The sequence below is a fragment of the Cyprinodon variegatus genome, unplaced genomic scaffold (assembly GCF_000732505.1).
Source record: "Cyprinodon variegatus isolate N-32 unplaced genomic scaffold, C_variegatus-1.0 Scaffold1062, whole genome shotgun sequence".
Taxonomy (NCBI): Eukaryota; Metazoa; Chordata; class Actinopteri; order Cyprinodontiformes; family Cyprinodontidae; genus Cyprinodon; species Cyprinodon variegatus.
In genome coordinates this window covers 31,296-53,516 of record NW_015151515.1, presented here as the reverse complement: position 1 = coordinate 53,516, position 22,221 = coordinate 31,296, and the positions used below count along the sequence as shown (strand labels likewise).

Genomic DNA, 22,221 nt, shown 5'->3' with positions numbered 1-22,221 from the left:
TTAAATAAAACACTTTGGGGTTTTTTTGTGCATAAAATAATATTTCCATCTCAAATGTCCTATTCCCATTAGCAATGAGCCGAGAGATGTAATAAATGAATGAATAATGTGTTTCATTTAGTAAATTGAGTTAGCAAAATAGAATTAATGTTTCCATAAGATTTTGATCTATTTATTGTGGCTGCAACATTAAAGTTAGAAGAAAGGCTGCTTTATTTCCCTGTCAAGCTTAAGTTTTATGGCGCAGGCTTGGAGAATCATTTAGCTAATTTTTCTCAAATCGAAAATGACTCCTGTAAGGGAATATAAAATATGAGTGCTTCCAACAAAAAAAAAAATGTTGCTTTATTGTTTTTCTTATGAAGGTCTTTTTTCCCCCTTTTTTGTTCATATTATACAATCAGATTAGTTTATTGCATTTATCCTTTTAGAGATCAGCTTCTTAGCTCTTAATCTTTTAAGCACGCATGAACATTTTTATATAAAACCTGATGGGGAATTCCTAATTCATACCTCTGAACCAAGTTAGAAATTAGTCCTGGAATCACAGTAGATTCCCTTTTTCCTGTCGGATTTATTACAATAGTAGCAGAAACCAGGAGAATGGAAAAAAAATTAAAGAAACTAAAATAATACTTCTACTCGCTCCATTTTAACAGGATCTTCAAATGATGAATAGAGATATGATAAGAGAGGATGGCCCTGTTCCTTGAAAGATGCCTGATGTGAAATCAATTGGGATCATCTGAGTTGTGTCCTCCACGGTCCCCCTTCAATACAAAAGTAAAATTCTTCCACTCAAATAGCTACTTGCCTGTTTGGGCTTATGACTTGAATTTGTATCTGTGGGTCAGTGGCTGTCCACCCTATGCACATGATGTTCATTATGATAAGTGTAATCCACTGAGGAGCTGCACATGTATAATTAAGAGAAGGGTTGTACTGCATGTGACACTGTTAGATAAAAATTAAGTTTGTACAGCAGCCTGGCTAACAAAAAGAGCTTAGAGAGGTTATGAAATCTGCCCTTTAAAATTAAAAATGTTGTTTTTCTGATCCTGTTATAGGGAGGTGTATAGGAATTATAAAGGTAGTCCCAACATGCGAGGAAATCCTTTCTTCTTAAAGTCACATAGTGAGTTAAAGTCTGTTAGTCAGCTGGAGGGAGAATCTTTGACATTTGTAAAGGCATAAAAGCTGTGCCCATACACAGATAAGCATCCTTCTTGCACTTTTTATTCCATTTAAGTCTCATTTAGGTGAACAATTCGAAAATTACGTTTTTGTCCACGGCATATTGCTGGAACCACCATTGTTTTTGTGAGGGCATGACCTTTACAAGGTAATGCACCGTGTTAGTTTTCCACCAGACAGTGTTTTCTAGAACTTCTTATAGCTGCCTCTTTGCAATGATCTCCTTTAGCTCAGTTATTCAAAATATGTCCGATTTGTGAAGTGCAAGACAGATAGTTCTGTTGTTGGCGGGTTTTCCCAACTCAGATGAGGATCTCTGCAGCCCCTCCAAAACGGACAGGCGACCATATCTCACGATAATTGTTCCCCTCCTTAGTTTAGTTGACCTCATGGTGGGGGATGGGCTTCATTTACTGACTTGGTAGCTTGTAAAGGTGCTTGGTTGCACAATTATTGACATGAATCAAATGAAAGAGTTCAAAAGACATTTGGACAAGAATTTTTTTAGCATTTGCAACAGAATTTAAGATACATCAGTTTCTCAATAGTCCCACTTAACAATTGTTAGCTACTTTTAATTTACAGCATGGGAAGGTTTAAGAACTAGTTTGTCATTCTCCATAATAAACTATACAAATTTGCAGCCTTGTGGGAATCTATGGTTTGTTTTTGAGAACAGGAGGATTTTTTTTTAAACCATTTAGAGGGCTTTTGTTACATTGTGCAACCTATTTTTCAGGAATGTGTCATTAATGGCCTTTAGGCACAACAGGTTGGTTTAGGCTTAATGTACACTGAGAAAATAACACACCTTTGTGAAATGAATGTTGTGGAACTAGGTCTGAAAACGCGTTGCTCCTTTTCTAGACTGTGTTCCCTCTAATACTGAAATCCTCTTTGAACATGACGCAGTGCCACCAATAGAAAGCAGGATTAACCCATACATAGAAAGAGCAGGACATTAGAGAGCTTCATGGAGCACTTATCAGGACACCATTCAGACCATTCATGTTATTTCAGAGCTTTGGGGGAATGGATTCTTTTTCCCATACTCACAAGGACAGTAGATAAAAAAAAGGCTTTCCTCCTGCAAGATTTCAGAGACATTGGTACTAACATCAACAACAACAATGCTCTGTGGCAGGCATCATTACCACGGTGACGCCCTCTCAATGGAATAATCTCCTAGGTGACGCCCTCCACTGACACGCCTAGAGGTGGCTGGTATCTTGCAGCAGGCAGGTGCATCCTGTGCACCAGAAGACGGAGCAGTCTGAGGAAAGCTTCTCTTTTTTCAGACTCAGACTTTGTTGATAACCAACAGCAGAGGGGTCTGAGCACAATCCAGGATTTATACTGGAAAACTTGCATTTATGTATTTGCATTTATAAACCTTTTTTTCTTATTTTGCTTCATTTGGGTATAATTTCCCTATGGATTTAGCATTTTAAGTGGCTGTTGGATGATTTGCTTATGTTCAAAATTCTGCTGACATAAGTTGCTCCACAACAAGGCTGAGGGGCCCCTCAAGTTTCAGGGTCAGACCTCAGGGCCGAGAATGGAAAGATTTGAAGCCAATTACTTTTTTGATGAAGTGAGAGAGAGCCAGATTGACAATCGAAAGGGTTTAGGCGACACACAGTCTTCGTATTTGAGTGGCCAATCTAGGGAAGGGGATCATTACATCTGGCACATCCACAATGTCCATGGACATCAATCGGCAGCACAGCGATACATGGCCACACGGATTCAAGCAGGTTTTTCTCCAGAAAAGTAAGTATTTATTATAAGATTGGAAAAATCTTACACAAAAAAAAATTCCTATAGAGCTCAGAATATTTAAATAAAAATATCGGTATTGGTGAAAAACCACTTAAGCTGTGAAATATTATCGTATTGGATTTAGGCCATAATTCAAATATGGTGCATCCCCCCAATATCTGATTTTTTAAAGTGTTGGTTCAGGCTTTCATTAAGCACATCTGAATAAAATGGAAAAGTATAACACAATTCACAGGTAGGTTTTTTTCACAAATGTACTGAAAAAATAAGCTGTTTTTCCAAATCCAAACATATTAGTGGAAAATTGAGCTGAAAAAAGCACTTCACTTTTGCTCAATATATTATTGGGGAGATCCAGAAGCCTAAAAAGAGGGAGGAGACGTCCAAGTTTGTTAAAGACCAATGTGAAATGTTTACAGTCAGTGATGATCGGAGGAGCCGTTTCATCTGGATTCGGTCTATTTTGCTTTGTCAAGTCTTTGGTTGTCTATCAGGAAATGCAAGATCACTTGAACTTGTCTCTGAATTGTTTCAGCTGATCTTAGTACCTGTTCAAACAGTATTCACTGCATATTTGCCTGCAAAGGGGCTGCATCAAGCACAATACATGCACTTTAAGAATTCCTTGGTTTAACTGGTCCAACTCATGTTGATCTATTCAACACTAACAGCTTATCCTGAGTTGATAAGTATTATTTTGAACCTGACACCCTCCTGTTCTTGTGCAAATGGACAGAGGAACTCACTGTAAAGAAAAGAGCAAAAAGCATCCAGCAGGGTGAATAAATAGTGTTGAATCAAGTGCTCGAAATAGCTGCATGTCCATAGAACCACTGACCCATATCTGTAATGACCCACATTCAAAAATGCAGAAAAACACAGTGTGCAACAGACCATCCTGAGTCAGCTAAACAGATTTCAAGCAATGCTTCCCAACAATTAATAAGAAAAGGAGCTTTAATTAATCATCAGACTGCATCCCCGTCTGCTGCTTGCAATGGAAAGTAAAACAAAGCGTTGATTGGTATTATTCATTATCTCCTCCCCTTTCATAGATGCAGGAAGGTGATGAAAGATCTATTTAGTGGTGAGAAAGCCACAGTTAATAATTTTAACTCACACCTGTTTGATGACTAGGCCAATGTGTTAATTAGAAGGAATTAGTGTGTGAGGAAAACAGTTAGATCTTGCTAGGTTTATGCACAGTGAGTTCAGAATTACACCTGAAACTGTTGCTATAAAGACTAACTCATGTTCAGTTTCAGTTTTTATTTTTATCATTCTTAATATGACCTTTTCACTTCCTCTACAGTTAAGTGCCAAGTACAAGCTGTTATATGAGAAGAAAGCAGTCAATAGAAAGAAAGACAATATACTTAAATATAAAGGACTAATTGGACATCAGATTTTGATCATTTCTGACAAAAATTATAATACATTACCTTTTATTGTTAATTTTAACTAGATTTGTCTAACTGCTTTCATGTGAATGAAACTGGGCCGGTGGCTACTGCTTTATGCATCCAGCCCAATTGGGATCATGTGATTGAGACCAAATTTCAAACAGCCTTTCCTAACATCAACAAGATGTTTCACTTAATAAAAGGAAACAAGCATGACGGTTTTGATTTTGGAGAGCAGTCATGAGACTTATTGGTTTCTGCATACCTATTTAGCAGACCTGCAAAAACTCATAATCTTGTTCTCTGTGTTCAAAAGTTGGGCACAAACGGTTAAAGAGCATATTAGACCTTATGGTGCTTTCAAAAAGTAGTCATACGTTTCTCTTTGAATGGTTGCATTTTTTTATATTACAACTACAAAAATTATTTTAATTTAGGGGACTTTAGTAATCTAAACACAAAATAGGGCATATTGTATTTATTTTGATCAGTTGCTCTCCTTAAAGACCCAATTATCTAACACCAAGCCCCTGCTCCTACTCACCTAATCAAATATCATTTGATAGCCTATATCTCAACTCATTACCAAATTTTTCAGCTCCTTTCTAATATTAAACTTCATTCAAGTTGGTTCAAGCGAATAACATTCATAACATGTCTAGTTTTTTTTTTCTTGAATCTCAGTCATGCTCCCATTGTTTCTGTTAAGCTTTACTGTTTCCCCTAAAGAAAAAATACATCCCAGATCATTATGCTGCGACCTTTTTTGTTTATTATTTCTGGATAGTTACTTCAAGGTAATTGATTGATTGACTTTATTGATCTCACAGTGCAGAAATGTTCTCGTTACAATGCCTCAATAGTCAAAAAAGAAGGAAAAGGTGCCAAAAGGAGGAAAAGTTGCATGGTGGGTATATACAGTATAGTATATTAAACAAATTTGAGCATTGTGTATCATTGCACAATGATTTCTGCCACCTATAGCAATTAGCATGTTCTCCTAAAACTGCTATTTTGGTCTCACATGATTTTATCTGAGTTTAGAAGGGTCTAATACAAAAATACACATTCTGCTTTTCAGATGTTAAATATGAAACTACATATATCATGCAGAGAGTGAATTTCCCAACTGTGGGACAATAAAGGGATATGTATTTACATGTTTAACATATCACTACAATATTTGAACTGGTCTGTCCTGTTCTATAACAATTGACTCTAGATGTGAATGGCGGCAATGATCTGCATTGGATGGCGCACATGACGTGAATTAAATATTTATAAACATTAAACCGAAGCCAAGAGTAACGAGTAACATCTGTTTTAAAAATGTAAGGAATAGAAAGTACAGACACTTGTGTAAAAATGGAATAAGTAGAAGTCAGAAGTAGGAAGAAAAATAAGTAATGGAGTAAAGTATAGATACCTAAAAAGTGTACTTAAGTACAGTAACAAAGTATTTGTACTTGGTTACTTGACACCACTGGTGAATATGTGAAATATCTTAGAAAACATCCCTAATAACTGCATCAGCAACATAGCTACTGTAGCTGACTTGTCCTGATGAGGTGGTTGGCGAATAATCAGTAGTAACTGGAATTTTGGTCCTAAATGGCCGCCATACATACTCTACTTGCACTTTTTATCATAAAATCAGCACCTCTGTCTTAATCTTAACTGCCATCTATGAACTTGCAGCTGCAACTAATACAAGTCTAGCAGGATTCCTTTAAACTAAACATAAAAGAGAAGAAAAGTTGTCCGTTCCGCCTTTGAAGCAGCAGAATTGAGTGGGTTAAAGTGGCCACATGATGGAGGTGGGGAAGAGGGGATGTGACGCTGCTCTGCTCTCAGTACATAACAGCAACACTGTCTGTCTGCAGACAGCAAGCAGCCACTTCTCAGCCTACTACTCATTTACTCCTTGGACCCACGGGGGACTTTTCTTTTCGTCTCGTTCATTTCTCTACAAGGTAACGAGCTAGTGATGCGTTCACGGTCACCTTGTTAGGGTTTAGCAAACGCTCACAGCTGGGAAGTTGTTTCTTTTGTCAACGTGGGAACCTGGTCTGTGAGACTGAGGCTGCTAGCCCACCCGAAGAAAGATGCTCGACTTTATTATTAGGAGGAACTTTAAAAGTTTGAGCCATTTCCTGCACTGTTAAACGTCGTAAATAAGAGTCGTTGACGTAAAAGTCTTGCAAGCCGTTATTTGGACGTTAAGACTGGATAACAAAGCTGCTAATGCTAAATGCTAACGTTTTCCTCCACATGTCTGCAAACTGAAGTGTGGATGTTGCTCATGTTATCTACAATTCATCACCGTTTTTTAATAAAGTAACATATCATCATAATAGCGGGTTTAATAAGACTTTTGCGATTTTTATTTTTTATTTTAATGGAGTAAACGCGTTCAAAAGCTTTAGGATATGTTAGGTTATAAAATATTGCCCCAAGGGTAGACTTTAACTTTTTTATTGTTGTAGTCGGAGTTACAAGCTGTTGGTGAGAAAGGTGTGCTAGTTATGCTTTTTTTAAGTAGCCGATATAATTTGACATTATTGCTCAAAGCTAATGATGTTAATCATTGACTAGCTAACCTAAATACAACATATGAGCTGTGTTGTAAACATCTGTTGATGCATCTTTTTCTCCCATAAAATAATTAGTGATTATGTACTGTAAAGTTTAGTTTTGCTTTTTGTTCTTTGCATGCAGGTGGTAAGGAATCCGTACCCCTGAATCTAACACTGAACTTGCTTTAGAAATCAATCAAATTAAAATAAGTCTTCCCTTTAAATATTTACAATACTACTTTTAGCAGTATTTTAAGTATGATTAAAATATTCGCACATCTTTTCGAATTCGGCATTATTAAAATACACAAATGCGACTTTTTATCGTGTTTATTTTGTACATCTATGTACTACTACTCCCTCAATAAATCACTGATTACATTTAATGTTTGTAATAGCTGCAGGGATTGATTATTATGTTGTTTCTTTTGCATTAATGGGATGAATAAAGCTGTAATCTTTTAAATCCAATCCCAAGATCCATTTCAGGCTCCACCAAGATCATCTCAAGACATAAACCTTTGCAGTGTAAATAATGTATGTGCACCTTATATTTCATTTTGCATAATCAAAACTAGGTAGATTTCCTGATACTGCCACTATGTTCATGTTAAAGCCTGTTAACAGATTAACAAGATTAGGAAGTTACCATATGGTGGGTTACTTTTTATTACCAAAATTTAAAGCTGCACCTGCAATGGATACGAAAGGCTATTATTAGAGACGCTCCCTATATGCACCTCTATGTAAACAAGAAAGAATGATCTGAAGCACCATATTTTTGTTATCTAGGGGTGTGGAGTGCTAGCAGCTAATGTTTGCTAGCAGCTGATAATCTAATCTAGGTCACCAGGCCACTAAAGCTAGAGTTGAGATGTGTTTTGTCTTATCCAGCATGATTGTTAACTATTTTTAAGGTATCTGTTTTTGAACTCAAAATGTTGTTTTTGTGTTCAGGTCAATATTCAGATTTTTGCTTCTCGTAGAATAGTGTGAGGTCTATCGCACTGCTATGTTGTTTTCATTTTGTTATGCATTATTTTAAAACAGTTACTTTGCTTTGCTTTCCATTCTATCTAACATTTGATGAGTTATTTTACAGTACGTCTGCTCCAGCACACTATTAAAAGCCTTTCAACATGTGCATATGTATTATTTTTCACACAGAGCCTCTGATTGAAGTTGCCTCTCTTTGTATTTTTTTTGCAGCATGGCGGATTATTTAATCAGTGGTGGTACAGGCTACATCCCAGATGATGGACTCTCAGCGCAGCAGCTCTTTTCAGTTGGTGACGGCCTTACATACAAGTAGGTATCCCTGCATCACAAAATTCTAATTTTATTTTTCTTCCACACATCTGTGTAAAATAGTCAAACCGACTCCAAAAGCCGTAAGATTTTAAGACCTATTTTCACTTAATGGTGGGTTAAGTGTGCACACCAGTGCTTTGTAATAGTCGACGCATTTTGAACCAGCAGATGTGACCAACAGTGTGTTGTCTCGGATGGCCATACGGCTGAAGAGCTTTGCTCTAAAGGAGATGGGTTGACTTACAAGTGAGTAAACCAATCATCTTCAAACTATTAAAGAAAACCCTCTGTCTATCCAAAATCGTACATTTTAAGGGGGAAGCAAATTATTACCCTTAAAACTTTCACCTTTATCACAAATTTTAAGATGGTTGTCATGGTTTAAAGTGCTTAAATTTGCCTGAACGCTTAACTTGTCCTGGTTATGGGGATGAAATTTGCTTCCAGTGTTCATAACATTGTTAATTATAGATTTCATAAACAGATCAGCAATGTACTTGACTTCTTATCTACATGGGATGCATGCCTAACACCTAATGTTCTTTCTGACTCATGCTTCGGTCTTTGATTTCTTTGGAAACCTTAGTGCTTATTCATCAACCTTTTTTTGCTTCACTCTTCGCATACTGGTGACACATGCCTAATGGGTCAGCTAACCATCCAACTGTGAACCATATCTAAAGTTGCAGCCTGAGGTTTACATATGCTGTATAAAAACACACAACCTTTTATTCTTAACATATGACATTATATCAAAAGGTTTAGGACTTTTGGAATCACCAAAAAAAGAAAAATAAATTTTTTCTCTCTTTAAAGTGTGCATTTAACATGCACTTAAAACACTGGATTTCTTTTTTTTTTTTGGCCACAGGTTAATTGCTTGTTTTATATCTGTTTTGTTGCCTAACAACAATGTTTAACTTGGTTAGTTCTGGGTCTTAAGGAAAGGTCAGACTGCCGTAAAGCGGCGCTCTTGGTCACATGACATTCAGTCTTGGTCCACCTCTGTAAAGTTATATAGTTTAGCTTTTAAGAAAGGCGACTCATCTGGAGAATTGATGAGATGTGTGCTATATATTCACCTGAATAATCCTTTAGTATATTTCAATTTGCTGTAATTGTTAAGGCAAAAGTTATGCACCTTTGATTTAAGACTACTATGCTTTTTTTGTTGTTGTTGTTAATAGTAGAATAAACCACAGAGCTGTGACAGATGGAGGTCTGATTACATTCGCACCATTTTCAAACTGCTCTAGAAGTTCAGTAGGAACCTAATGTGGACCAGTTACTGCAAATAGTTCACACCCTATTTGGAGTTCTGAGTTCTTTTAAGTAGACTAGATATGATCTGTTATTTAGAGAATCAAAAAAAAGGAGTATTCTTTTTCCTGGAATTTAGCAAATAACAAAGTTTGGTGTGATTAAATATTGTAATTTTAGAAGGGAGGAAAAGTAATGTTAATTTTAGACATTGTAAGTATACCTTTAGAGTTAATAACGCAAAGCCATTTATTAGTGGAAGTTATTTTAACAATGAATTGAATAGACACATTCTTTTCCTAAATTGTTAACCATCTCTGATCGATGCTGAAAATCCCTTTACCCAAAAGAGTTCTTAGCTAAAATCCCTAAACTCCTGGCTTCCCTCTTCCCGTCTCCTTTGCTTCAGCTTAAGGTTGCGCTCCTACTCTTGTTAAAGGTTTTACTAAAACTGACTGAATGGGGATCATTTCACTCAGTTTATGCTTCCTTTTGCTGTTCTCACTCTTTTTTTTTTTTTTTCCACAAAAACGAAAGATGATTGGATTCTATCTAGCTGTAATTAAAATTCAGTGTTTATTTAATTTTTGTGTGTGTGATACTCAACTTGTATGTATAATTTTTTATTTATTTTTTTTATTAGACAAAATGTAACAGAAAGACAACCAAAACACACGTTTTTTGTCAGAGCTAAACACCAGATGTAGAGATTGCTTTTTAGTTTTCAGTCTATGCTTTGGAATAATTGGTGCACCTACATTTTTACTAAAATTCTTCAGTCTTTAAAGTCACATTTCATCAATATTACAGGCTAAAATTAAAGTCAGTACTATTCAGAGTTTAATTAGTGAAAAATTGTCTTCCTAACTGTAAACTGGTTAGTTTGCAAACTTGAAACGAGGGAAAACGTTCACCTTCCATTACTACGTGGATGCTAAACATGCAACCAGAGATGGAAGAAAACACATTAGACGAAAATCTCCCTCCCTTTTCACAGGCTGAGCTTCATTGTATTGGTCTGAAATATAAAATCCCAATGAAGGAAATGTAAATCAGAGGCATTTATGTGAGCATGAGTGGAAAAGGGGGAAGAGTATGAATATGTTTTGCAAACAAAGGACCATGCAAAATCAAAGTTTCCCATATTCCATTACAGTACAGTAATATGAACCGGTTTTGTGTATATATATATATTTTTAAATGTGCAAAACAATACTTTGAGTTACTATTTTCTGCTTTGATTATTTTTTTTGTGCAAAGCTGTCAGATTTCTCTTTGTCAGCCAAAGACTGAAAACAACCATGTAGAGCAGTATTGGTCCTTGTTTTGCACCTTGAAACACTCCCTCTGAGCATCATGCATTTGTCTACATTTAACATTCAAATTTAAACCATAATAAGGCCACAGCCGAGCTTTAGTTTTCATCAGGGTTCAGAGCCTGTTTGGCTGTGACTGTCAGTTCAGGCTGAGGTTTGAGGCACCAGCTAAATGTTAACAGATGTGAATGCTTACTGTTTGTGGTGGGACTCCTGACTTTTAGTGTCCCATTCAGCAAATCTATTTTAGTCTCTCCTTGTCTCCACCCACGCTGGAGCAAAATAGTCTGCTTTCATTCTTCCTTTAACTCTCTCGCCACCAATAGGGCTCATCTTTTCCTGGTTTTGAATCATTTCTACTACATACCTCTGATCTGACCTTTTCTAAAAATACAGTTTCCTATAGCCCTGTGCCTTTTCCGTTTCTCCACTGCGTCGTCTCACACCCATCTGCAAAAACCACTATATACACACAGACAGCCTGAAGGTAGAAAAACATCATTCCTATGTGGATTTTTCTTAAATTATCTCATTCAAGTTCCTCTTGTTTTTAAATTAGCCAGGAGCTCAAAAAGGTCAAAGGTATCTTTTTCAACAGGTTCATCAGGTACCTGACTGTGCCTGTTGCCTTTGCGTAGCTATTTTTTGAGAACCATTTAGACACCCTAAGGGAGTCCTAACGATAACATAAAATGCAGTGCTTCAACTTTTTAATTTAGCTTAAAATGTTCAAATGTTGTTTTCCAAGTTTCTCCTAATGTTATTATCGCAGCTAATTTGTTCCTCTGTGAGCGTCTAATTTCGCTCAATGATGTTTTTAGACGTTGTTCATTGTGCACAAGTCCTTGATATTTTCCCTTGACCATCTGATTTCCTTTTTTGTCTTTCAGTGACTTCCTGATTTTACCTGGCTTCATTGACTTTACCTCAGATGAAGTGGTGAGTGCACACTCACAGACCTACATGTTCTATTCACCTTTAAAGGGGGTATAGAATCATTATATAGGGTATTTGGTGCTGGTCCCTAAATCTCTCAACTTGGGGCTTTGTTTGGATTCGCCCGTTTTATGGTGGAAGATGGAATTATGAGGTTTGGAGAGAAAGGAGGTGTTGATGGGCTTTGAACCTCTCTGTATTTCCATTTCACCCACTGAACTATCGTTATTCATCCATGACGATGTAAACTCGGTTTTGCATTCTATGACCCCTTTAACAAGAGTTTTTGTCCAAAGATCTTCTATGAAAGCTTTGCGTTTCTTAAACTTGCTTGACTCGTCTCATACTAAAGTGAACAGAGTGTTTGAGGAAAAAAAAGATGGCAAAAAAAGAAAAGCTACACAGAAAATCTTACACCTCACACCGCAGCCTTCTTTCCTAACTCCAGCTTTTTGCTTTCCATTTCTAACCTACATCATCTCTGCTGACTTTCTTTTTTTTTTTACTTGCTATTTTTGCCCGGTGTGGTTAACCACTCGCTGCACCAACACCCTTTATGTTTACATCCATGTCTGGTCAGTGGCTCATCCGTCTCTTCCCTCAGATGAGTTAATCTCCTGGATTTAAATTTAATGAAATCTCCCTCTTCTGTCCCATCCATCTCTGAGGGACTCAGTTAAAGTGGTCTATAATCTCTTTATGACATGTGCAGCGATAAAGAGCGTTAATTTTTTCAGTCAAAGCAGTGTTGAAAAGGAGACCAGTGGGACAGGCTCAGTTTGACATTATTTTAATAAAAGGCATTTTTTTAAAGAGGTGGTTTGACAGTTGAATCAAAAGTTAACATTTCTTTAAATATGCTGGCAAAGAGCGTTGAGGCATCTTTAAAAGTTCTGGCCTATTATAAACCAGACCTATTTTTGCCCACAAAAATCATGGATTTACGCTTTAGAATAAAATTTAAACCTCTTTGTTCTTTTTTTAAGATTTCATGCTACAAAGAGGGAGATCAAAACAGCATCTGTTTCATAAAAAGACTGGTACAACAGGAAAGTTGCACTAATAACCAGCTAACTTTCGCATAATTTTATCTTTTCTGATATTTCTGAAAAAATCTAAACAGCTAAAGTTCCTATGTTTTCTTCAAGGAAAGTGACATCTAGTGGCCAATTATGGTAATAAATGAAAATATCTTGAACCCCAATAAGTTATGGTTGTTAAGCTCTGTTCTCTTAAAGAAGAAATCCTGGATTCTAACCACGGATGCCATTTTGATCGTATCTATATACGGCCAATTTTTTTTTTTTTATTCTGAATTTTCTTTGTTGTTAAAGTTGTAGGGAAGTCATATTTAATATTAAATCATTCTGGCTTAAACATGTATACACATTTGCTCTATCAGACTATATTGTCCCAAAATTTAGAAAATGTCTATAAAAAAAAAAAATAAAAAAAAATCATGTATTAAATTTTTTTAATCTTATGTAGCCCAGTTAGTTAGACGTCAGCTTGTACACCTGAATTTGGCCAATCATATATCAACGGTCATCTGTCAATCAACTTTTTTCGGTCATAGCATCTTGATTCATATGTTGCAGCTAATATAAGCAACGGCTGAAATAAGAATAATTAACTTTATCATTGACTTCTATCCCAGTGTTCACGGGGATGGACGTCTGTGTCTTCGGCAGGCATATAGCTAACAGAACTGGCAGCGTTGTGAGGCAAGGGCTCAAACATGTACGGCTGTAAGCCTTCTACACCAAACTAAGCTTCTGCCGCCCTGGCGTCCTCTTCAACAACTTTGTCCCCGCTTTCCTCCTCTAAAAAAAAAATTGATGACGGAGGAGACTCATCCACGACCTCCGACACAAACCTCTCCTCTTGCATGTTTCCACTGTCCATGGCGTTCCGTGACAGTGTCGTTTCTAAGTCATCAATTTAGTGCTACTTGGTCCCAATGTCATGTCCCATTGGGAACCTACTAGCACTAAATTGCTAACTGGTTAGCAAGATGCTTCCGAGACACCGGCCACAATCAAACTTGCTTGTGAACCTTCCGCCAGAACAATCCTGCCCACTTCCGAATGCTAGCTCAGGAGCATTCGTGACTGCAACCGTTGGAATAGCCGCTTCCCTACGACTTTAATAGGATCTTTCTATAATAATTAGAGCTAAAAAGCTTTTTTTTTTTCTCTTTTTTTACATAATATGCTGATTTAAAAAAATGGTACATCTATAAAGTTTTATAATTTATTCTGCCAACTGTTTTAAATGTTGACTTTAAAAAAAGATATATGCATTACACATTGTTAAACTTGTAAGATACTTCAAAGCAGGAACCTATTGGGTTAAAGAAGATTCTTAAAATACTTAAAATGCTTGTCATTTCTGCATTTATGTTGTATAGCTTTGTAAAACTATCGTTAAAGGATAGGTATGTCATTCTGACATGCTGTCAGAAGTTGACGCCAACTGTGCTTTAGCTTTTTGTTTTTAGTGTAATCCTACAATCAGTGTTAAGGTTTTAGCATTACAGTCAAACTAGTCACTGTTATACTCAACCAGGCTGATATGCTCTGTTTTTTATGAGCATAGCAACCCTTTGAATCACTTGGGTTTCCTTTCTAGCTCATTTCAGGACAGATGCTGAAACATTTATGATAATAGAGAGGATTTGTCGGCATAGTGAGTGTAACAGCCTTGGAAAACTGCTTTTAAACACATTCACCTCCTTATTTGGACACATGCATGAGGGAAGCTTTATGAAAAAGTAAACCCCATTGCATTAAGACTGTCATTGGCTCACCCAGGGGTTAGAGTTAAAAACAAACTACAGCCTTGAAAGCAGAGAACCAGCTTTAAAATAAAATAAAATAAGCCCACTGCTCCCCAAGCAGATGGGTAAAATGCTGAGGTAAATTTCTCCGATGTGAGATCAATAAATTTAAGTTATTATTATTTATTGACACTCATTGAATGTCATTCTATGCTTAGTGTCTGGTCTCCAAATGCCCCGAATGTGCTTAAGAGTACAAGTTTTCTATTTTAGATTTTTGGTGTAATCTGTGTATTTATAGGTACAGTGTTGCAACAGGCAGGTATCATGCTAAACAAGAAATTAAGGGTTCGAAACTGCTTCAAAATATTTCTGTTCCGAGTGTTTTAAACTTCTTATTCAGAAGTAAAGATGCAAGTTATTGATTTGATTAATTGATTTCAAGTTTATTGATAGACTAATTAATTAGCTGCATTTTCTCTGGTATAAATAGGGAAAAATAAGTTTAAACGATTAGCTCATTTTAATTTGTGAATATAGTGGGGGAAAAACTAGATGTGTATCGACAGGAAAGTCATTAGCATAAAGTGAATCTTTATTTTTGGGATGCTATCAAAGTGACCTGAATGTCCCCGAAGGTGCTAGAGAGATTATGAGGCCTTTTAATGACTGGAGTGAACCAAGTGGGTAAACAATATCGTGTGGTTGTTTTAAAAGGAAATGTTTCATGACTGGTGCAAAGCCTCTGCTTGCAATACATGAAGTTTCATGCTTTTGTGCAACATTTTTCAAATCCGTGATGTGTTTGAGACACTGCTATGATAATTACAAGCTTTGAACCACAAAGGAACTACTGGGTTGTACTGTCATTTATGAAGTTTCGTAACATTTAACAACAGTTTTCAAGCTGTAATTTGTCTTAGAACTTTCCTTTGATTGAAAGCAGAAACATTTTTTGACTTTACCATGAACTCCTGAGAAACACAGTGACTCCCTTCTGTAGTTTACGTCTGTGTCAGATAAAGAGCCGGACTAATTTGCTGGTTTCCCACCCGAGGAATGCTGCTGCTGTACTTTTTTTCTTTCTCTCACATGTGGAAATATAACAGGTTTTCCTGGGAGTGGATGATAAGTGAAGATAAATGCTGATGTTTAAATTGATTTTCAGCCTTCTTAAATCACAGTAATGCCAAACTAGAAGACTTTTCTTAATAAGGAGTACTCTGAACTATTTAGTATATTATGCCCTCTGCTGGTTGAAGTGTGAAATGGATGATCAAACTCTTGATGTTCTCTTTCAGGACCTTACATCAGCACTAACAAAGAAAATCACCCTTAAAACCCCGCTCATCTCCTCCCCTATGGACACCGTCACAGAGTCAGCCATGGCAATTGCAATGGCCGTAAGATGCAAAAAAATTGTTTCTTTTTTGGTTGTTATTTATTTAAAATGACAACTTTTTTTTTTTTTTTTTTTAAAGTAAAATGTTTTGTTTTCCCTCTGTAGCTAATGGGAGGGATGGGGTTTATCCATCACAACTGCACACCGGAATTCCAAGCAAATGAAGTCCGGAAAGTCAAGGTAAAAGGATATTTTCTGTTTCTGTCATGGTCCCTGTTTTTATTAGGTCTGAAACAGCTAATCAGGTTAATCGTGATTAATCGATTATTGAAATGGTCGGCAACTAATTTAGTAATCGATTAATCTATGACTGGAGTATAGCCTTTAGCTGACAATTATACCAAAATTGTAGTAAAAAAACACATAAACATTTTGCATTTAAGATTAAACAAGGCAAACAAAAAAAAACCACAAACATCTTCATCTGTCAATGTGCTCTATCCAGAAGTGGAAAAGATTTTACTGCAGCTGGTTTAATTTAATACGTCTTCTTTAAGAAACCTTTTGCTATGCGATTATTAATTGATTTATTGAAAAAATAATTAAAATATTAATCGATTTGCAAAATAATCGTTAGTTGCAGTGCTAATATATAAATATTTGTAACTGCAGAGATTGTTTAGCTTCTACTGTTTTTGTTTCATTAATTTCATCAAAGGAAAAAAATTTAAGCCTCACTTTTGCCTTAACCTATTTTTTTGTCTTATCTTTTTTTATATAGCATATGGTAAATTTCTCTTCTTGTGTGTTTGCATGTGTTTGTTGTTGCAGTGTGTTTTTTTTCCTTTTTGAGTGTTTCTGTTTATTAAGTGAAGCTTTTCTGCTGCTTTTGCTGCTTTACTCACAAAGAAAATATCACTCATTACAGGATAATTAATGATCTTGTTTACTTCTTGTTTTTGTTTTCCAGAGGTTTGAACAGGGCTTTATTACTGACCCAGTTGTAATGAGCCCACGTCAAACTGTCGGAGATGTGTTTGAAGCTAAAGTAAGGCACGGTTTCTCTGGGATTCCTATCACAGAGACGGGTAAAATGGGCAGCAAGCTGGTTGGCATAGTAACCTCTAGAGATATTGACTTCCTCTCTGAGAAAGACCATGGCAAAACTCTAGAGGAGGTAAGTAACCTTAAAGTTCTGGGAGTTTTTTCTAAATAATATTTTAATTCAATACAATAATCATGCTTTTTTTCTTTCAGGCTATGACAAAAAGAGAGGATTTAGTGGTGGCTCCAGCAGGTGTTACGTTGAAGGAAGCCAATGATATTTTGCAGAGAAGCAAAAAAGGTGAATACTAGTTTGTTTTAAACGCTTTTTAAAAGTCCTGCTTGTTGTTTCCTAAATTTTGATCTAATATTTCAGGCAAGCTTCCAATTGTGAATGACAATGATGAGCTGGTGGCCATTATTGCCAGGACTGATCTGAAGAAGAACAGAGACTACCCCCTCGCATCAAAAGACTCACGCAAACAGCTCCTCTGTGGTGCTGCCATCGGCACCCGGGACGATGATAAATACAGACTGGACCTACTGGTGCAAGCTGGGGTAGATGTCATTGTTCTGGTAGGTTTTATTTTTCTATTGCATATAATTGACATTATTTTTTAATGAAAAAAATGTTATATTTCACAACCAAGATGGAGAAAAAAGGACTGTTGTGGAAGAGTGATTAGCATGACCTGCAGCAGTTTGTTCAAGTAGGGACTTGACTTGCTGCAGGGAGAGTTTGTTTTTGTCATCCCCACACTGAGCTAAACCACACAGCACCTCCTGGTGGCCGTTGTTGGTCATTGAGTGACTACACAGTATTTATTTTCTACCTTTAAGAATTAAGGCATCAAAATATTGCAGAAAGCAGAGCAGGTTCTTTGAAAACAATAGTTTATAATTAATTAAAACATCTTAAACATTTCTAAGCCTAACCTATTTTGCTTTTTTCACATCCAGTCCCTGTAACTCTTTGAAAATGTTCTTAACTCTGAATTGAGACTCATTAAAAATAATTGCAGGATCTTTAAAGTCGACTCTTTGTGCTTTATTCTCCACTAACAATCTTATGGTTAAAACAATAATGCCTTCTATAGAAATCAATATCACATTGTTAAAAAGATTGATTGTACCATGACAAATAGGCTGCACTTGTTTGCATTGATGACATGCATGTAACTTCTTTAGGGACAAATTCTGATGATGAAATGCATGTCTTATTATTATTATTATTATTATTATTATAGATACACTGGTGCTTTTTGTTTTGTAAATAAATTAAAATGCTTGAACTATTTTCTATATTCTATTCTATAAAAGAGAAAACAGGATATTATAATCCGTTTTAAGTATCTTTTGGGAAGTGTTGTTTGATTATTAACCTACCATTTTCTTGTGCATTTATAGGACTCTTCACAAGGCAACTCTGTGTATCAGATTGACATGATTAACTACATTAAACAGAAGTATCCTGAAGTACAGGTTGTTGGAGGAAATGGTGAGTTTGATGTTATTAAAAAGAGCCGAGTCCTTCATAACATGTAAAAAGATGGTTTTAATGAAGATGTTCTTGGCAAAGGTAGACATGTTTACTGTTTTACTGCAGTGGTTACAGCAGCCCAGGCCAAGAATCTGATTGATGCTGGTGTGGATGCTCTGAGGGTTGGGATGGGTTGTGGCTCCATTTGCATCACGCAGGAAGGTAAGATGGCAGTGCAGCAGTGAGATGTTTGCTAAAACAATAGAACTGCAGTCCAATATGGCGTTATATTCTTCCCTAAACCATTTTCTCCTTTTTTTTTGTAGTGATGGCCTGTGGACGACCTCAGGGAACCTCTGTGTACAAAGTAGCTGAGTACGCAAGGCGTTTTGGAGTACCAGTGATTGCAGACGGTGGTATTCAGACCGTGGGCCACGTGGTGAAGGCTTTGTCTTTAGGAGCATCAACCGGTAAGACCAAAAAGTTTAGATGGATAGTTATGTGCAGTGATGTTAGTTAATGGAGTGCTGCATTTTTAAATAACTGTTTTTATAGCTTGTGTGAAACTTTTGACTGTCTGCAACAGTTATGATGGGCTCCCTGCTAGCTGCGACCACTGAGGCTCCTGGAGAGTACTTCTTCTCAGACGGTGTGCGGCTGAAGAAATATCGGGGTATGGGCTCTCTGGATGCCATGGAGAAAAGTACCAGCAGCCAGAAGCGGTACTTTAGGTGAGTGCTTAAAAGTCAGGAGTACGAACATCACATTTAAGTTACCTGGATATTAAGTAGCTGATATTGTCTCTGCAGTGAGGGGGACAAGGTGAAGGTAGCTCAAGGCGTGTCAGGCTCAGTCCAGGACAAAGGATCCATCCACAAGTTTGTACCATACCTCATAGCTGGAATCCAGCATGGCTGCCAGGACATCGGAGCAAAGAGCCTGTCTGTCCTTCGGTGGGTTTCCTGTTTTATGTGGTTTATTTTTGTAAGATTTTTGTTCACCATATGAAAGAATTTTGTTTGTTCTCAGATCCATGATGTATTCTGGGGAGCTGAAGTTTGAGAAGCGAACCATGTCTGCACAGGTGGAGGGAGGGGTTCATGGACTACACTCGTGAGTTGCTAAAAGATTAGAACTGAATATTTATGATAACTGCAAACTAAACGCTGCCTTTTGATTTCCTTTGCTTTCACAGATATGAGAAACGACTCTACTAAATGGACCGAAGTCTGAACTAGTTCCAATATGACAGTGACCAAAAGTTGAAAGACCTCTGCCAAAATTTGTGTTACACCCTCTGCTTCCTCTGCGTTGTGCACATTTCCTCACTGATCACAAACAGCTGATTTGGAGAGGAGGGCTGCATCGTAGCAAACGGAGAATCTTCAAACCCACACTGATTCCCCTCGGACTTTGCTCTTAATAAGTGGCGCATCAGGGTTAGATTTTTTTTTTTCTTTTTTGTATCAAAAGTATGCAGCCCTAAACCAGGTTAGTGTGCATGGGCTGACAGTTGTGAAAGAGACAGCAGTGTGATTACAGTGTAGTAGGGACAGAGTGAAGGTGCACTGTGTTGTATTCGTCCCATCAGAACCAGCCGTGGTGCAGATCGGCCGCATCTTTCGCACTCGTTTGGCTTTCCATGCACACCAGCAAACATAGTCGGAAAGTTAACTCATCCCATTTCAACAAGACACCGATGTTTGCAGAATACAAGACAACACATCTCTCTTTGTACCCTGTGAAAGTCTAACTGCAGTTATTTTCCAAATACTATCTTTAGGTCATAACAGATGTATGCTGCTTATATTCCAGCACATGTTGTTTACTTGGTGTATTGTGCATTCTTACAGTTGAGACGTTTGTCATCATTGTTAATCAAATCAGAATAGTGGACAGATCTGCAATGTTTGTCCCACTTTGGAGATTGATGCTGAGCCAAATAACCAGTGCCCCATCTCAGTGTTGTTGGTATATTTTACATGGAAGGGACCAAAAGCTAATGAGTATCAGTTATGTTTAGGTTTAGGATATGTTTAATGGGTCAGCCGTAAACCTTTAGGCAAAGTGATTATTTCCGTGTTTGTAATCAGAATATTTTTCACAGAAAAACTTTCTAATAAAAGTGCTTAGTCCTGGCGACTTTGAATTGATCTGAAGGGGTTTTTTGATAATGCATGTTTTTTTTTTTTCACTTAGCCACGTTTGGCTGTAATTATATTCTGCTAAGATTATAAACATACTGCCAAGTGGATTTACACTTCTGTTTTAAACCTTAAAAAGCAAAACTGGTGCAGCAATTTGCTTATCTTGTTTGTTTCTTCCTGGTCAGGCATAAATGATGCATTTTTTTCCCTTTGTTCACCAGAGGTATGCCTTGAAACAGATGGACTCATGATGACTCAGTGCATAAAGCAAACCTAACACATTTTTTATATTTAAATTTTTTCAGTTGATGAAGGTTAAAAAAAACAACAACTTGTTTTCAGTTTCCACATTTAAGACCGGTTATTTATACAATATCTAATGATCAAGTACTGGGTCTTGTCAGTCCATCCAGAAAGCACAGCTAATGTTTTATCAATGTTTCTCCTTTGTATACGTTTTAATCTGTCAACAGTTGCTACAACAATGTGGTACTTTTTGCAATCAAAAAAACCAAATACCCTAAAAAAAAAAAAAAAAATTCTTTTAAACTGATGGGGAAAGACTTAGTTGATCCGTCAGGGATTTTTGAAGGATATGTTTACAGTAAAACACCCAAAAGAGGAAAGTTGTTTTTGCTGTTTAATATGTCAAATAAATACATAATACTGTGCATGAGCTCCTGTTTTTTTTGTGTGTGTTGTATTGTATGAGATGAATGTTAAACTTTAATAACATGAAAGGAACATAAAAGTCAAGATAAATTAATGAAAGGAGGAGACTGTATTGTGCAATGGTGGGAAAAAAAGTACAGATTTATTTACTTATTTTTTTCCAACAATTTGTTTTTGCTTTTCTAAAAATATCTGACAGACAACCACAACCAGGCAATTTATAGGTGTATTTGATTAAAAAAAAACAACTACCTACACCTCTCTATGTATTATGATTTAAAAAATTAACCCAATTCTTGATTTACACTTTTATACCCATACATAGGTCAGATCTATGATGGGTCTCTAAAATGAAGAAATCAGTTAATTGGATAATATGAAGAGGCCCCACATTTATCTAAAGCAATAATAAACCATGTGAGAATTTATTTTATATATTAACAATTACTTGACAAAAAGACTGTGGTTAATTATGCACCTCAATGTACCAACATTAGAGATGATTAGTACAGAATTCATGCTCTTTCAGAAATAGATTTTGTGTCATATGCGATAAAGAGAAAATGATGTGTCTGCAAGACATCTTAAGAGTCTTCAGTGAAATCATAGATACTGTAAACTATTTTAATAAAAACCTATTAAATTATCAATTTATGTATATTGATATTGATGTTTAAATATATGCATCTATTTGTTAGCATAGGGCTGTAGGAAAATATGGTTTGTCTTTATTTAGAAATGTGGATATTGTGCTTGTTCCTGTTGGAACTGTGTAGATTGATCTTGAGGATCTGGAGCCTATCCACTTTTGGCCACCCCTCACCCTTATAAAAATTTTCTAAAGCACTGCAAGCTGCACCTTCCTCAGTAAATATTAGCGTCGATGCATTGGTTTTAAAAGTCAAGCGCAAAAAACACGGGGGCCCATCTAAAATCTGAAGAAAAAAAAACCCATCCTGATGTTAAGGGGAAATATCCC

The 22,221-nt window shown here is 36.5% G+C and overlaps 1 protein-coding gene across 5 annotated transcripts; it reads left to right on the top strand.

Annotated features, from left to right (window-relative positions):
* Window positions 1-2,499: 2,499 nt before the first annotated feature.
* Window positions 2,500-21,237, top strand: LOC107101173 (inosine-5'-monophosphate dehydrogenase 1b). Of its 5 annotated transcripts, none has more exons than XM_015399969.1 (16): window positions 2,500-2,967; window positions 8,165-8,263; window positions 8,435-8,512; window positions 11,733-11,781; window positions 15,859-15,960; window positions 16,065-16,139; window positions 16,870-17,076; window positions 17,157-17,244; window positions 17,320-17,519; window positions 18,351-18,441; window positions 18,550-18,645; window positions 18,750-18,893; window positions 19,010-19,154; window positions 19,233-19,376; window positions 19,453-19,536; window positions 19,619-21,237. In XM_015399969.1, exons 1-16 carry the CDS (start codon window positions 2,753-2,755, stop codon window positions 19,638-19,640), a joined length of 1,839 nt encoding a protein of 612 aa, XP_015255455.1. In that variant the 5' UTR covers window positions 2,500-2,752; the 3' UTR covers window positions 19,641-21,237. The 5 variants fall into 5 exon arrangements, with proteins under 5 accessions (XP_015255455.1, XP_015255454.1, XP_015255456.1 ...); XM_015399968.1 differs by having other exon boundaries at window positions 8,432-8,512; XM_015399972.1 differs by lacking the exon at window positions 2,500-2,967 and adding an exon at window positions 6,180-6,352.
* Window positions 21,238-22,221: the final 984 nt, after the last annotated feature.